General features: G+C 40.7%; 1 protein-coding gene across 1 annotated transcript in view; it reads left to right on the top strand.

The window, feature by feature from the left end:
* CCDC141 (coiled-coil domain containing 141) overlaps nucleotides 1–15551 on the top strand; it is a 176436-nt gene that overhangs the window by 100004 nt on the left and 60881 nt on the right. Inside the window, exon 11 of the mRNA XM_040972003.1 lies at nucleotides 10814–10986. Within this exon, the coding sequence (XP_040827937.1) occupies nucleotides 10814–10986 (173 nt within the window). The remainder of the gene's footprint in view (nucleotides 1–10813; nucleotides 10987–15551) is intronic.

Genomic DNA, 15551 nt, shown 5'->3' with positions numbered 1-15551 from the left:
CTTATTTATTAGCAGCAATTGTAAGGATTAGCAACAAATACAAGATCTGATTGTACCTACTGGGTGATAGCTAACTGGAGAACAGGACTTCTAATTCCCTGTGCTGCTATGAATCACGAGAAAATGCTGATGTATGAACACTTGGCTTATTATAGTAACTCATCTCCATCCTCCCAAATTTCATCCTTTACAATTGCAGATTCTCATACTGTGTTTTTAATATAATCACAAAGAAGCTCTGGTTAATATGTGTGGATCATTCAAAATTGTTTAGGGAAGATGACCTAAATTACACAGAAATAAATACATACTATGTTTTCAGATATGTACTGCATAAGCCTGTGTTTATGCAATAGCTCCACTTGAACCAAAGCTGTAAAATGTGGAAGGTTGGCCATACACTTTCATATCCCATGCTTTCAGACACTGGGGAAACAACAGAGGAGACTGAAGCCAAATCTGGTTTGTGAATGTAGTCCAACTTTTGGATGCTTAGCATGAAAACAAAAGTTGTAGTTGCCAAAGAAACACTTTGAATCAACTTTGAAATAGAAAGCTTGTTATGGCTTCTCTTGTTTTTGACATCTCTTTTGAAACCTTAATGTCACAAAACGATGTTACTGCTTTTCAACATGTTTGCACTGATGTGAAACAATAACATACATAGCATCATTGTTGCGGATGAAAACGAATAATTAGCATGCAGTTTGGTGTGTTTTAATTTCTGTGTGTATGTATAGCATCTCATCAGTTAGAATTAACATTCCAGACCCAGATCTCGGCCACAATTAAAATCATTTACTTAGACATTGAGGGAAGAAATCTACTCAAGTAGAAGACCTAGAAAAATATCCAGAAGGAATTTGTTGATATGACACTGATGAACTTTAAAATTTAGGGTAATTGCTAATGGATATCAAAGAAAATGTAATTGCCTTCAGTTTCATAATCCTTCAGCAGCGTGTCTTCAGTTCCTCTAATTGAGAACAACTTTCTGTTCTCTTTAACACAATGCAAATGATTGACTCTTCCTTTTTCCCCTTTTCTGTATTTGCATTCCCTGCTGTTGTCATGCCTCATATTGGTATTTGAAAATTAACGCTGTGATGGATATAATCCATACCTCCTACACTCAGTCTAGTTTACAGGAGAGGCTGCCAATAAGGCATGAAGGAGTAAACCCAGAACAAGAAGGAACAGAAAGCGAGGACCCTTAACTGACCCAGGGAAAGTGTCAAGGAAGTCATGTCAAGAAGTGGTGACCACTGAGCACAGTTTGGAAAGATGCAGAAGGAGTTGGAGGCTGACCAGCTGGTACAAATTCATACCATGTTGGGGAACCTAAGACAGTTCATCTTGCCAGGAATATAGAGTGAAAACCCAGAGTGATGGGAACGAAAGGATAGAAGCTGGTGTGGGCATCAGAAAGGACCTTGAATTGTAAGCTATGGAGTTTCCATTTTTTGCTGATCTTCTTTTAAATATGCGGTTATTTAAGGACTTGGAAAATTTGTGATTAGGCAAACCTCAACAAAATAAGCACACAATGCCTTATTTACTTGCTCTCTTCACTCACTGAGACAGTGATTGTAGGGCCTAGAAACCTTAGATTTTGAAACTCATGGGTCAGGCTATCTGATTACTATGGCTAAACTGTTAACATTATTTTCTTGATGAAGTTATTTCTTTTTTTCTGTAATTTCCTACCTTTCTCAGGAGAATTCTGAGAATTTGTGTTTAATAACCCAATGACTGTTTTCTTCTCAAAAGTATCTTTTTCCTTAAATTTTATTTATTTTAATTTATTTAAAATGTTTTTTAAAGATTTTATTTTTATTGGAAAGTCAGATATACAGAGAGGAGGAGAGACAGAGAGGAAGATTTTCCGTCTAATGATTCACTTCCCATGTGGCCGCAATGGCCGGAGCTGCGCCAATTCAAAGCCAGGAGCCTGGCGCCTCCCACAGGCCTCCCATACAGGTACAGGGTCCCAAGGCTTTGGGCCATCCTCAACTGCTTTCCCAGGCCACAAGCAGGGAACTTGATGGGAAGCAGGGCTGCCAGTATTAGAACCAAAGCCTATATGGCATCCTGGCATGTGCAAGGCAAGGGTCTTTACTCCTAGGCTACCACTCCGGGACCTATTTAAGATCTTGAGAGAAAAATGGGAAAGTAATAGAGGTAGGGAGAGATCTTGTACTGTACTCTGTAAATACCCACCACTATCTGAGCTGGACCATGCCAAAGCCAAGAACCATGAACTCAGTCTAGGTTTCCCATGTGGGTGGCAGGCACCCAACTACTTGATATTCCCTGAAGCAGATAAAGATTATTAGGCCTATTCTAGAAAAGAGGAAAAGTCAAACACAAAATGTAAATTGATTTGTCACATGACCAGCCATTTATTCATTTATCCAAGGAAAGTATGTTTTGAGCATCAGGTGGCTTACAGTGACAACTTATACATAATCTCTAAGGAGCGCAGAGAAATACCACCGTTCTTACCACCTCCTGTTGGAAAATGAGAGATGAAGCAGAACTGAGACTTCAGCCTAGGCACTCCAAAATGGGTCTCTTAAAAGACATCTTAACTATTGAGCCAACGCCTGCCCAAGAATATCTTTTATAGTAAGAATAACATGATCTAGGTCGGGCCTGATGCAATGGCTCAGTGGCTAAATCCTCACACTGGGTATGCAGGGATTCCATATGGATGCCAGTTCATGTCCTGGCTAATCCACTTCCCTTCCAGCTCCCTGCTTGTGGCTTGGAACAGTAAAGAATGGCCCAAAGCCATGGGATGCTGTATCTACGTGGGAAACCCGGAAGAAGCTCCTGGCTTCAGATTGGCTCAGCTTCTACCATTACTACCACTTAGAGAGTGAACCAGCAGATGTAAGATCTTTCTCTGTCTTTTCTCTCTAAATCTTCCTTTCCATATTAAAACATCTTAAATAATAATATTAATAATACTGCATTAATATTTCTTTTTTAAAAAAGATTTCTTCATTTGGAAGTCAGGGTTACAAGGAGAGGGAGAGCCACAGAGAGAGGGAGATAAGAGAATATCTCTTCCCCTGTTGGTTCAATACATTGCAGCAATCCTGTCTGTGCTAGATGTAGCAGCCAGGAGCCAGGAACTTTTTCAGGGTCTCCCACATGGATGGCAGGGGCTGAAACCAGTGAGCCCTCTTCTGCTGATTTTCCCAGGCCATTTGCAGGAAGCTAGAGCAGAAGTCATGCAGCCTGGACACATGTCCATATGAGGACACATATGGATATTGCCACCACAGGCAGTGGCTTTTACTCACTAAGCCACAGTGCCAGACTTGGCTGTAGGTGTGTTCATTGCTTTCCCTTTCATGTACAGTTTTCAGTCTGTTACATCTCTAAACTTGCCCTGAACATATCCCGCCTTGTCACTTCTGTGTGGATTCATGTTCCTTTGGCAAATTAAAATTTCTTGGGAATAAAAAACATATCTGTTTTACTTCATGTTCATAAGAATGTCTAGAACAACGTTTTGTAGTTGGTGGATGCTCAGTAATTATTTGAAAGTTGGAGAACAGTGAAATATTATGAACTGTTTGCGTTTCAAGCCAAATGCACCGCACTGTTCGTAAGAGATAATGTATAGCCAAGGCCATGAGGAAGTGATGTTTTTTAGAGGAAAACTTCACAGACTAACAAGTAAGGACACAAACGTCAAGCTGAATCTCTACCGCATGTGTGAGAAGGTGAGTGGAGCTGTAGAAAGGAACTTGTTATCCCTCAGATCATTTCCTCCGGAGGATGTGATGGGAAACCGCACACCTGTGATTTCTCATTAGCTTCGTAGTATTTCTCCTTAGTCTCTGTCAAAATTACCTTTGCATGCCACCTAGTGTTCAAAAGAACTTAAGTTGACTAAATGAATAAATGGCCATGTCGTAAGTCAATTTATGTTTTTGAGCTGGAGTTTTTCTTTTTTCTATATAGATCTAACAATTTTCTCTTTTCTAATGGATCTAATAATTCTTACTAATTCAGGGAATATCATTAAATAATAAAAGTTCTTAGAGTCGCTGATAAATTGTACAAAGAATGTCTTTTTGGGGTCAAGTTGAAGCATAAACTAAACGGGGTTGTGCAGTTGTAAGTAAAAGTTTGGTAGCTTCTCCCAGGATGATACTTCGCTAAAACAGCAGGCAGCATTGGGGCCAGGCTGCCTGCATGTGATTTAATCTCACCTTAGATATGCACTAGCTTCTCTGTGTGCCTGGATTATTTAAAAAAATCTGCATAATAGAAATGCTGATTACAAGCATCTCACAGGGTCTAAGTTCGTGTATGTTAATGCTTAGACCAACTAAGCCTTCACCGAGAGTTATTCATTATTTTGTCATTGGAAGTGCATTTAATACTGCACTGGCCTTTCTAATACTGCACTGAATGCTGGCGCTCATTGTCATACCCCCAGCATGTAACTGAATGCGTGGTCTTTAGATTTCAGTACTTTTGAAATAATGAAAAAAGTTGCTTTGTACGTTTTGAATGGATGTTTTACATATTAATATCCTCAAGATCATCCTAAAATAGTTAGGTCGACTTAGAGAAGTCAGACATTATAAGCAGAGACTCAGTGCCTAAAATTCTGCTTCATAGTATAGTTGTCATTTTCAGATGAATTTACCTCAAACGTAAAAGATGGCTAATACATAAACTTTTCCAATCATTTTTTTAAAATAAAAATGCTTCATTTACATGCTGCTTTCAATTTAAAGCTCAAAACTCCTTCTTTTCTCATTTGATTTTAGCTTTTTAGACAGCAAGTCACATCCTGATACCAAAGCTTTAAATTGCTCTTATCGATACCACTGGTTACTGTAGCAAGGTCGGATGCCTTGTTCAGCAGCAAGCAGGCAGGGAATGATAGCTTGGAGTGGTGGCAGAGAGGGGAATGTTGGGAACTAAAATCACACCACCCCTCCACCCCCGGTCTTCTTGCATTAGAAAGCTTAGGTAGACTTCTACAAGACTTGAATCTGCTCACCAAACTGGGAACTACTACAAGTTCTCTCAGAGGGTTAAGACAGAAACTGAAGCATTTGGTTCTCATACAGCATGAACTCCAGAGAAACATGAATCCACTTGGGGAATGGAATTCAGAGCTCTCACTAGATGCCGAGTTGGGGGTTTTGTGTGTTTGCAGCCAAACTTCTTCCCTACCTTCTGGACTCTAGAAGGGGAATCAGGGCTCTGCAATTGGGGAGTTTTCCTGCTTTGTTATTGTTGAATGTTTATTCTCTTCAAGTTAATTAGTCATGAAGCAAACAATATTGCTTATTGAACATCTTTGTGAAACAGCATGATGTAGTAGCTATGTTGAATGATTCATGGTTCTTGCTTAAATTATTAGTCTCGCAGATACCTTAAAAAGAATAAAATGTGCTGTTTCCTGATACCATCTCTTTTTGATTTGGTACAGCCTGCCTTCACTGTTGTACTTAGCAAGGGAAAAGTGAAGGTCTTTGTTAGTGCCTTACCAAGAAAAACAACTCTTTGTTGTTTCCAAAACAGGGAGCTCATGAGCTCCTTTGTCCGCTTAGGAACTGAGTGATGCCACGTGAGATGGTCAGGAAGAGCTAGGATACGGAGGGAGAAACACAATCCTTGTTCCTATAATCTTCCCCAGCCCAGTCATAAAAAATTTTACCGACTTGTACATATAAGGTTTGGAGAAAGAAAGGGATGTGAAGAGAAAAACCAAAGGGCAAACATCAATTTCAAAGGAGTTTGTGTGGAGGTCACAGTGTCCTGTTGCCAGAAATAACCTGCCCTGTACTATGTGTGCAATAAAGAAACTTTTTCCAGTCCAGATCCACTAGACCAGATTCCTTATGGACACGGTGAATAGAAAGCCCTCTCTGTTATCTTGTGGATGAATTAAGTGAGGGCAATGATACTTTGCTCATTTCTAGAAATGACACATGGATTCCTCATCAAATTCTGCATGGGAATGAGAGAAGTTGGCTTTGCTTGTGCCTCCAGTAATCACAAACTGTAGAAACTTCTAGATAGTCTTTCTCTAAAGGTCCAGAGGTTTAATGCTGATGTGTGTATTCTCCAAGCAATTACCATTAGTGTTAGACTAACAGTACGGGATATGCTGTCTTGAGCTCTCTTAACATTCCTGGTCCATTTGTTGAGCTAAGGAAAGAATGACCTCACCTCCTTCCTGCTGCCTTACTTTTGCTTTTTGAGAGGCAGTGAAATAGAGAAACAAGGAGGATGTGCTTGCAAGAGAGAGCAGCTAAGCTCCCATCTGCTGGTACTCCCCAGTTGTTCCCTATAGTCGGGGCTGTAGGCTACTCCCTGGAAGTCAGGATCTCATTTCTGGTCTCCCATGAGAGGCAGGGACCCAATTGCTTGAACCATCACTGCTGCCTCTCAAGGTCCATGCTGGGAGGAAGCTGTAATTGGGAACCAAAGCCAGGACCCAAACTGAAATTTGCATATGGGACCTGAGCACCTCAGCTCTCTCCGCCTTCCCAGTATCTGCTTGCTCTCTGGCTTCCCATGCACAGACTCCAAAGACATGGAGCCCCTGAACTCAGCCCCTGTATGTTTGTATTCCTCACCCTCTGTTTACTGCTTGGGCCAGTTAGTAAAGATGCATATGCCAAGATGCTTTGCATTTCTAATTTGTGTACTTTCAAGAGTTCTGGGAGAGATGAGGTCTAGCAGTAATGAAACATGGACAGAGAAGCCAGGAACAGGTGAATGTTTATAGCTTTCTAAGTGTGTCTGCATTGTTTGCTGCATGGCTCAGGATGATTTATATTGATCTTTAATCATGGCAAGTGTGAAACATTTAGCAACTTTCAGGTAGTTGTTTTATTAACATCTTGATCTTTCTTGAGGGGAAGCTGTGGATTTAAATTTCGCTATTTTAAGTTATGAATTATTGTTATCTTCATTTACTAACTGTTCAGTTCCTATTTCTACTATATTAGGAAATCCATTTTTTATGTTAGCATTCATAAACAAGGGAGTGTGATATCACACACACACATTTAATGCCCTTGTGGCATTTACAAGTAATGCTGATGAGGACAAATTCAGCACCAAGCACATGATGGGCATGTGTTCAGTGGGGTCACAAGAAGAAAAGGCCCCGTGGACAGAGGAAAGGCAGTGGGTGGCTGTGTTCTTCTCAGTGACATTTGAAGATGTTTTTGATTAATTATGAAACGGAATAACAGCCCTGTTTATTACATGTCTGCCATCCTGCCAAATTACATTCATATATTTTCCTCCTTCAATTCTCGAGACAGCAGCAAACATGGCATAAATTAAGTTACTAACACAGAATGGAATTAAACTTATGGGCAAGAAAAGGTACTTTGGGTGCCAGCATTGTGATTCAACTGGCATCCCATATGGGAGTTGACCCATACGGGAATGATCCTATATGGGAGAGTCCCAGCTGCTACACTTCCTATCCTATTCCCTACCAATGAGCCTGGGTGAGCAGGAAGAAGTACTTGTGGGCCTGCCATCTAAATGGGAGACCCAGGTAAGTTCCTGACTTCTGCCTTTACCTGGTTCAGACCTGGACATTGTGGCTTTTGAGGAAGAATGAACAAATGAATGCAAGGCTTCCCTCTCCCTCCTCTTCCTTTTTCTCTTCTTTTAAATCTGCTTTTCTAGTGAATAGATGGGTGTGTTTTTTTTTAAGTCAAAAAAATTGCTTTAGGATTTGTCATTCTTTTCCTTTTTCATTCTAGGGATTTACATTCTGTTAAGGGGAAAGTCCCTGACATTTACATATAGAGTTCCCCTTTGTTTCTTCATTTAAAAAGGAGTCCGGGGGTTCTCAATCCTCAGTGTAGCTGTGTGTTACTATAAGGGGTGATTCAAACATGTAAACTTTTAAAAGTCAGTTAAGAAAGTTCAATGTAATTTAGTATTTGAATAGAAAACAAGCTTCCAGACACAGGGGTTATTGCCAAGTGATATTCCAATGAATTATGGAAGGACTGAGACTGTGACCAGTCACCTTCTTTTCTAAGATCAGCATCTTGTTGCATTTGGCTCCAGTGCCCACTGCAGAAAAGAGACAGGATCAGATAAGGGAGGCTTCAGCATTTTTAAAATGAAGGAATGCTTCTCTCTTTTGCTGTCCTACAGATTAGGAAAATTTCTGTCTTTCCCTGAATCCTTTCCCACCTATGAGAAGTAAAGGCTAATACTTATTTACAGATGTAAGCTTGGAAAAAAAGCCTCATCTTTGTGTTTTTATTGTTATTATTTTCCACGATATGGTTTGTAGGTATAGGGATTACCCCCTCAACATTCCCATCCTTTTTTCCCATTGTCCTTCCCCCATGTTATTACAGTAGTATAGTTCTTCAGCAACAGTCACAAGTCCAACATTCTGCTATTTAAGTGTATCATGACATTGTAGCTATTGGCAATGGTGGAATACTAGTTTCCTATTGTCAAGGTATATTTAGCAATGTTTAGCAAGTCCTGTTTTCATTCAGGAGTAGAGATACATGCTGCAATATATCTTCACTTCTCAATATGCGAGTTCTCCATTACATAGTTCATGTGTAAGAGCGTATGTATTATCTCATCTTTTCCTTGCAAGATTGGAGGCTTCTCTGAAATGGCCCTTCTTCCATTCCTTATGGTTATCTATTCACGCATTTATTTGAAAGTGAGGAAGAGTTATCACATCTGCCTTTTACTCCTCCAAATGCCTCTGGTAGTCAGGGTAAGTCAGACTGAGGCTAGGCATTGAAAACTCCATTTGGATGACTCACAGTGGTGCCAGGGACACAAGTACTTGAGCCATTTTCCTATGCTTCAGCATATGCATCAGCAAGAAGTTGCTGGTGAGCCATTTCCTTATGCCTCAGCATATACAGATCCTTGAACTCAGGCTTGCCTGTATGGAACATGAGCCTCCAAAGGGCAGCTTAAGCAGTGTGCCAAAAGCCTACTGCATATCCGTTCATCCTTAAGCTTCCCATAGTAATCCTTTCACACGTGACACCATTCGTCAGAATTTGTATATAGGGAATATGATTTGTGTTTAATTCCAAAATTTACCACTTAGCAGTTCATGTTACCTCATGCATTAAACCTCTGTGAGATTTATTTTTTCCTAGTTGATCATATATTAGCAATAATTTCTATCTCCTTCACACTGCTGGGAACTGTGTCTGGAACCCAGTAGGTATTCAATATTTGTTGACTAAATGAAAAAGTAATGTGCAACCGAGTAGAGAAGCATGCACATAATCAGTTTTCATCAGACTGCGGCTATTCATTTCAGCTGCTAAATAAATGGAATGGGTGTTATTTTGAATGTTGACAGAGCAGACTACAGAGATACGAGAGCCTTGGGAAGAGAACACAGCATCAACTTGTAAGTAATGATAGTGTTTGAGAGAATTCATCTGTAAATTCCAGTTTTGTTTAGTTCTAATTCTGGGATGAGACTCATTTCCTAGAATGACAGTCAGGGGCAGGGGTGTGTGCATCACACACTTTCACACCTGCAACCTGGCCCTTGGCTGCTGCAGGTTTTCCCTCAGCTCAGCAGGTCCCTTGGGCCTTCCTCAGCTTTTGGCAAGACAGCACCCGGAAGTCCATCTGTTCTTGTTTCTCATGTCCTGGGATCATCCTCCAAATCTGCTCTGGAGTTTTCCTACCCTTCCCATTCTGAGGGTTTGCTGCCAAGGCTATGGACTTGTAACTCAGCAATCCAGGAAGATGTTGAGTCCCTTGCCTGACTATGCACACTACCCAGCTTCCTGTGATGGAGCATGAGAGAGGGCTTCTTCTGATGGTGTTGAAGTGTCACATGGAAGAGCTCAGTTTGGCTTTGACTTACCTAACTCATCTGCTCCCTAGACCCAAATTCTGAAATAGACCATCAGGGACAGTATAGACCCCCTGCTCTCTGCTTTCTCTCTCACTGTTTCTCACACCATATCACATATGATATACACACACATATATATGTGTATGTGATACTCATCCATCTTCATGCCAAGCAAGCCTTCATGGCCAAATTAAGAACTCTTCTCTACACAGTTGATTCTGTAAGCCTAATCCCCCAGCCTGGGTTGTTGATCTGCTATTAAAGAAAGAAAATAAAATAATTTAAAAATGCTCTCTCAAGACAACATTTTGATTTGCAAGGCTGTGAGGCTTCTGCATAATCCTATTTTGCATACCAGAAACTAAAGATTACTTTGGTTTTAATCTTTGTACTGCTTCAGAACCAAATTCTAATATCCTTTGTAGACATATGGACACCTTCACTGGAGTAGGCATTTATTTGAAAAGAAATGGAGGGTATACAAGTAATTTCTTAAATATTTCCCTATTTCTTGGGTCTCTCAGGTTCAAATGAGAATTGGGAATCTTCTTTTCAGGAATTTTTTAGATATTCAGATTGTGAAAGGCTGCATACTATTTTTTTAAATGGTTCAAGCATTATTTGTATACAATGCATAATGTGAAAAATAATCAAATTCTGTAGTTGCAACTGTGTGCATAGATACACTCTGAATGTAAAACTATTTTGGTAATTTCGTGGTGTTGATGGCTATTGATGCTGAACTAAGCTCTGATCCATTTCCTTGAATGGAGACTTAACACTCTCCAGCTGTTTTCCAAGACTAAGATGGTTGTATTTTGTTAGGATCAAACCCATAAATTGAATGACCTGGTTTAATGGTTAGTGTTTCACACACACATGAATGTAGATTTTAAACCAGAAAAGCAGAAAATGAAAGTATGTTTTCTTTGCCAGGCATTTGATGTACTTGGAAGAGTTGAAGCTTACCTTAAGCTCCTTAAAGCAGAGGGTTTAAGTCTGCCTATCTTGGCAGCAAAGCATGAGGAATTACACCAAGAAATTAAAGCCTGCACGGCTGATGCTTTGCAAAAGGGACAAGCCTTAATCAGCCAAGTGGACTCTTGCAGGTAAGTCAAGTCTGTTTCTTCCCAAATGTACCAGGTTTTTGCAATTTCCACAGTCGTAAAAAATAAGTCGCATGATTCCTGCTGCCTTGCCCATCTTATCCCCTTCCCCCAGTTTTCCACACTTAACGATGTTTTGCCACATTTAGATGTATCTTGGAAAAAAAGTGTTGAATTTTGGTCAGCAATGATTCAGAATACAGTATTGCTCATTTAAATGTGAGGCCTGATTCTGAGCAAGAGGACTTGGGGAGGTTAAAGCTTTCTCTCCCCTGTTTCTGCCCAGGGAAGAGAGAACGGACAAAGTAGAAAGCAGAGCCTATTCTGTCCTAGCAGCTTCAGGGGGATGTTTTCCTTTTAGGTCATAAGCCTTAGGTTTTTCCTGTCCCTTTTTCCTTTCTGTTAGAAAAGAAGTGCTAAAATTCCCTTTCAATCATAACCTCATCAAACAAAATCCCAAGTAAAGGATGATGTTATTAGTAACAAGTACTCACTTCTATTCAGAACTGCCATGTGCATGCTGGGTACCCTGTTAAGAACTTTGGAAACTTTATCTCGTTAATCCTCACAACAAGGCCACAGGGAACATGATAGAATGTTTTCCTTTAACAGTTAAAGTTACCAAGACTGATGTAGAGCAATCCCCAAAATTGGTTCAAGGGTTTGCTACAGAATCTACGAAACTAGAACCTGTTGCCTGACATGCTCAAAACCAATCACTGACATTGGGGTGGTAGAAAAAAGGAAGTATTTGTTACAATGCACAGAGCAAGGTGCCACGAAGGTGTTCCCTAATTCATGGGCTCCTCTAGTTATTGGTGTGAATGTTCTGATGGGTTGAAGCTGGAGTGAGAGGTGGATGTTCAATTTATGTCCAGGTGTGAGCCCAGAACTTGGTTCTTGGACTAGCAGATTGAGATTCCAACAGGCGAGAAAATAACTTAGAATCTTTTGTAGCATTAGTGGCAATGAGAAATAATAGTGGCATAAAAAATAATCACTAGCCTGTGAGGGTAGTCACGCCACTAGTGGTGTTGCCTTTGTGTTTGTGGAAGCAATCAGCCACACACCCCCAGACATATGTAAGCATCCATCGTCCACATCTATCCACATCCACATATACCCACATACACCTACTTCCACATCCAACCGTGCTCCATAATTACTTATGTGGGCCTACTGACCAAAATGGCTGGGAAGGAAAACAGTTGTGCAGCAGGACTATGGCTGTTCTGGGTCTGCCAATTACCATGTTCTATGTTGCCGCAGAAGCAAAGAAATATAGGAACCTCAAGACAAGGGGACTTGGTGAACACCACCATCCCAGCAGGCTCCTTGTTGTTGGGCAGTGTTCATATCCTTGATTTGACTGGTCATCAGTATTACATAATTTAGGGAATTTTGTTGATGACTGAGTGAGCTTTAGTTAGTTTGTGGGCTGCATGCAGAGGACAGTTATATTTTGACCCAGACCTGAAATTTACTGAAAAGAAACCTCTCAAGATAATACCGCCCATAAAGGTGTTCCCTTTTGCAGAAGCAAATAACCTCCTGAACCTGCTGATGAGGATCTGTGCCTCCCTGTCAAGTCAGTTAGTTTTAGTGTGCAAGTGATTTGCTCTCACACAGTCAGGCATGGGCATTTTAAGGGAGGATGATTGGGAAACTGGGCCTGATGGTTTTTGACATCTGCATTTAAGGCACAGTATAATGGCCTCCTTTCAAGACTCAGAGAGGTTAAATAACTTGCAGACACACTTGCAGGATCAGATTCAATTAGCTAGACTGAATCAAAATCCCAAATTGAATGTTGTCTTAGCAATGCGATGGGTGGGTCACTTTTAAATTTTTATTTTATTTTAATAAATTCAGTGAATATAAGAGTGTGAGCTTAGAATGTGGGTAGTAGGAGGAATAAGGATCTTGAGAGACAGAAGCAAAACATAGAAAAGTGTGGAAGAAACGAGCAAATGCAACATCACAAAGGGATAATGGATGAGCCCATGAACAGGTGATGGATAGGAAGAAATGAAGGCAGAGGTCATACCCTGACAAATAACACCAAAAGAAGACTAGCATAAGTTACTCAATCCTAGATGTTCATTTTCCATCTCAAGAATCTCCTGAAAAACAGACATTGATTTCAATGAAATGCATATGAAATGGCAAATTTATCATGTATCTGAGCTGTTGCTCTGCTCTGTTTTAGATGTTGATGTGCTAACTGCGCAGTTTTCTCTCCTTAAGACTGTCTGAATCCAGACAGAAATGGTTAATCTAGGCTTGTGATGGTTGCTGGGAAACTAGGCAAAAGCCAAGATCAGAAATAATCCAAGATCATCTGGTCAGAGCCAAAAAGTTGAGGCCTTGAGAAGTGCACATGATTCTTTTACCCTTGGACTTAAAATTAAACAAGGACGTTTGTGGCTACTAAGTTTCTTTAGTTTGGCTTCAATTTACCCTTCAACCTCTGAAAGTCCCAACTGGCTCTCTTCTGATTTTATTTTCTACTAGGTGAAAAAATGGAATCTTGAAAGTTCAAATTTGTCTGAGATAAGGCTTCTCAGTAAGCTAGACAGTTTTATTGTAATACTACCTGACCCAATATGGCCCAATAGGGCTGTAAGTTCTACCTGGTTAGGCAATAGTTTACACTGTTTTTCTGTTCTGGAATCAATTACATTGGAAGTTTGAGCAGTGTCCCTACTTATAGTGATTATTTGTTGTTTTAAAATATTTATTTATTTGGTTTGAAAGGCAGTTGTGTTGGGGGCTCAGAGAAGAAAGCATGAATGAGAAAGCGAGAGAGAGACAGATCTTTCATTGCTGGTTTACTGCCCAAATGGCCACAATATTCAGACATCGGCCACACAGAAGCCAGGAGCCAAGAGATTCATCGGAGTCTCCGTGTGAATAAAGCTGGACCATTCTCTGCTCCTTTCTCAGGTATATTAGCAGGGAGCTGGATCAGAAGTGGAGCAGCTGGTTCCCCAACCAGTGCCCATATGGGATGCTGACATTACAGGTAGTGGCTTAATACACACAACACTGGCTCCTTTACTTGTCGTTTATTTATTTTTATTGGAAAGGCAGATATACAGAGAAGAGAAAAGACAGACAAAGATCTTCTGTCCACTGATTCACTCTCCAAGTGGCTGCAATGGCCAGAGCTGAGCTGATTTGAAGCCAGGAGCCTCTTCTAGGCCTCCCATGTGGGTGCAGGGTCCCAAGGCTTTGGGCTGTCCTCCACTGGTTTCGCAGGCCACAAGCAGGGATCTGGATGGGAAGTGGGACCACCAGGACACAAGCTTGCACCTATATGGGATGTCAGTGCATGCAAGCCGAGGACCTTAGCCAATAGGCTATCACACCAGGCCCTCTGGCTCCCTTTTATAAGATGGCTTCATAGGGGTGGATATGGTCATGTAGCAGGCTATTACTCTGCCTGCAAAATACTGGCATCCCAAATGAGTGCCAATTTGTGTTCTGGTGGTTCTACTTCCAATCCAGCTCTCTGCTATGGCCTTGGAAAGCAGCAGAAGATGGCCCAAGGCCTTGGGTTCTTGTAACCATGTGGAACACCAGGAAAAAATTCCTTCTGCCCAGCTTCAAATTAACTTAGTTTTGGCCATTGTGACCATTTGGGGGAGTGAAATAGCAGATGGAAGAGCTTCTTCTCTCTGTATATATATTTCCTCCTTTTTGTGTAAAAATCTGCCTTCCAATTAAAAAATAAATCTTTTTTTAAAAAGGTTGCTTCATGAAGTACTTGGAAAATGTACACTGTGAGAAGAGTATTATATCTGAAGTCTCTGCCTGAATCATCCCAGTAGTTAGTGCTCTGTGATTCTCAAAGTAGTACATTCCCATCTCATTAAATCAGCAAGCCTTTATCACTGAGCGCCAAAATAAAGATATCATTTACTTCTATTTCAGCAAACTTTTGGAAATTGTGTGTGTGTGTGTGTGTGTGTGTGTGTAAGAGAGATAAGGTAGAAAATGAGAGGAGGAGAGGTGGAGGAGGTTGGTTGTGAGAGATTCTCAAAGTAGATACCATAAATCAGAAAATACAATGGCAAAAACATGCATTTCAGTTCTACAAATGGCATTTTGTTCAAAGTAGAGATGAATATTAGAGAGGAGTGGTTGTTTCTTCCAAAATAAAATCAGCTGCAGACATGAGCAGATACATTGTTCAGGTTCCTGTTAAAAGGAGCAGCAATCTAAAGGAAGATTCCCCCCCCCCCCCAAGTTGGAAGTGTAATTTGTCCACAGACAAAAAGAAAATTCTGGTCAGCTGATCCCTTCTGATGAGACAGAGTAAACTGTCAAATGCTTACCATCTGGTTCAGCTCCTAATCCAGATGGGCTGCCAATAGTAATTTATGAGAGGTTTTTAAAGCAACTTGCCACTCTCTGGAAGGAATCATTAGAACATGTTAACATTGGGATTTGCTCCCCTCCCCTCCCCCAGCTCGTGACAGATGCACAGATCAAGCTCTGCTTCCACACAGTAACTGTGGCAGCCTTTTCTTGAGCCAAAAGTGAAAATGTCTCTACCTTTTGAG

The sequence above is a fragment of the Ochotona curzoniae genome, unplaced genomic scaffold, assembly GCF_017591425.1.
Source record: "Ochotona curzoniae isolate NIBS_2020 unplaced genomic scaffold, NIBS_Ocur_1.0 contig_2210, whole genome shotgun sequence".
Taxonomy (NCBI): domain Eukaryota; kingdom Metazoa; phylum Chordata; class Mammalia; order Lagomorpha; family Ochotonidae; genus Ochotona; species Ochotona curzoniae.
Note: the sequence above shows the minus strand (reverse complement) of the source record. Positions and strands in the feature narration are given on the sequence as shown.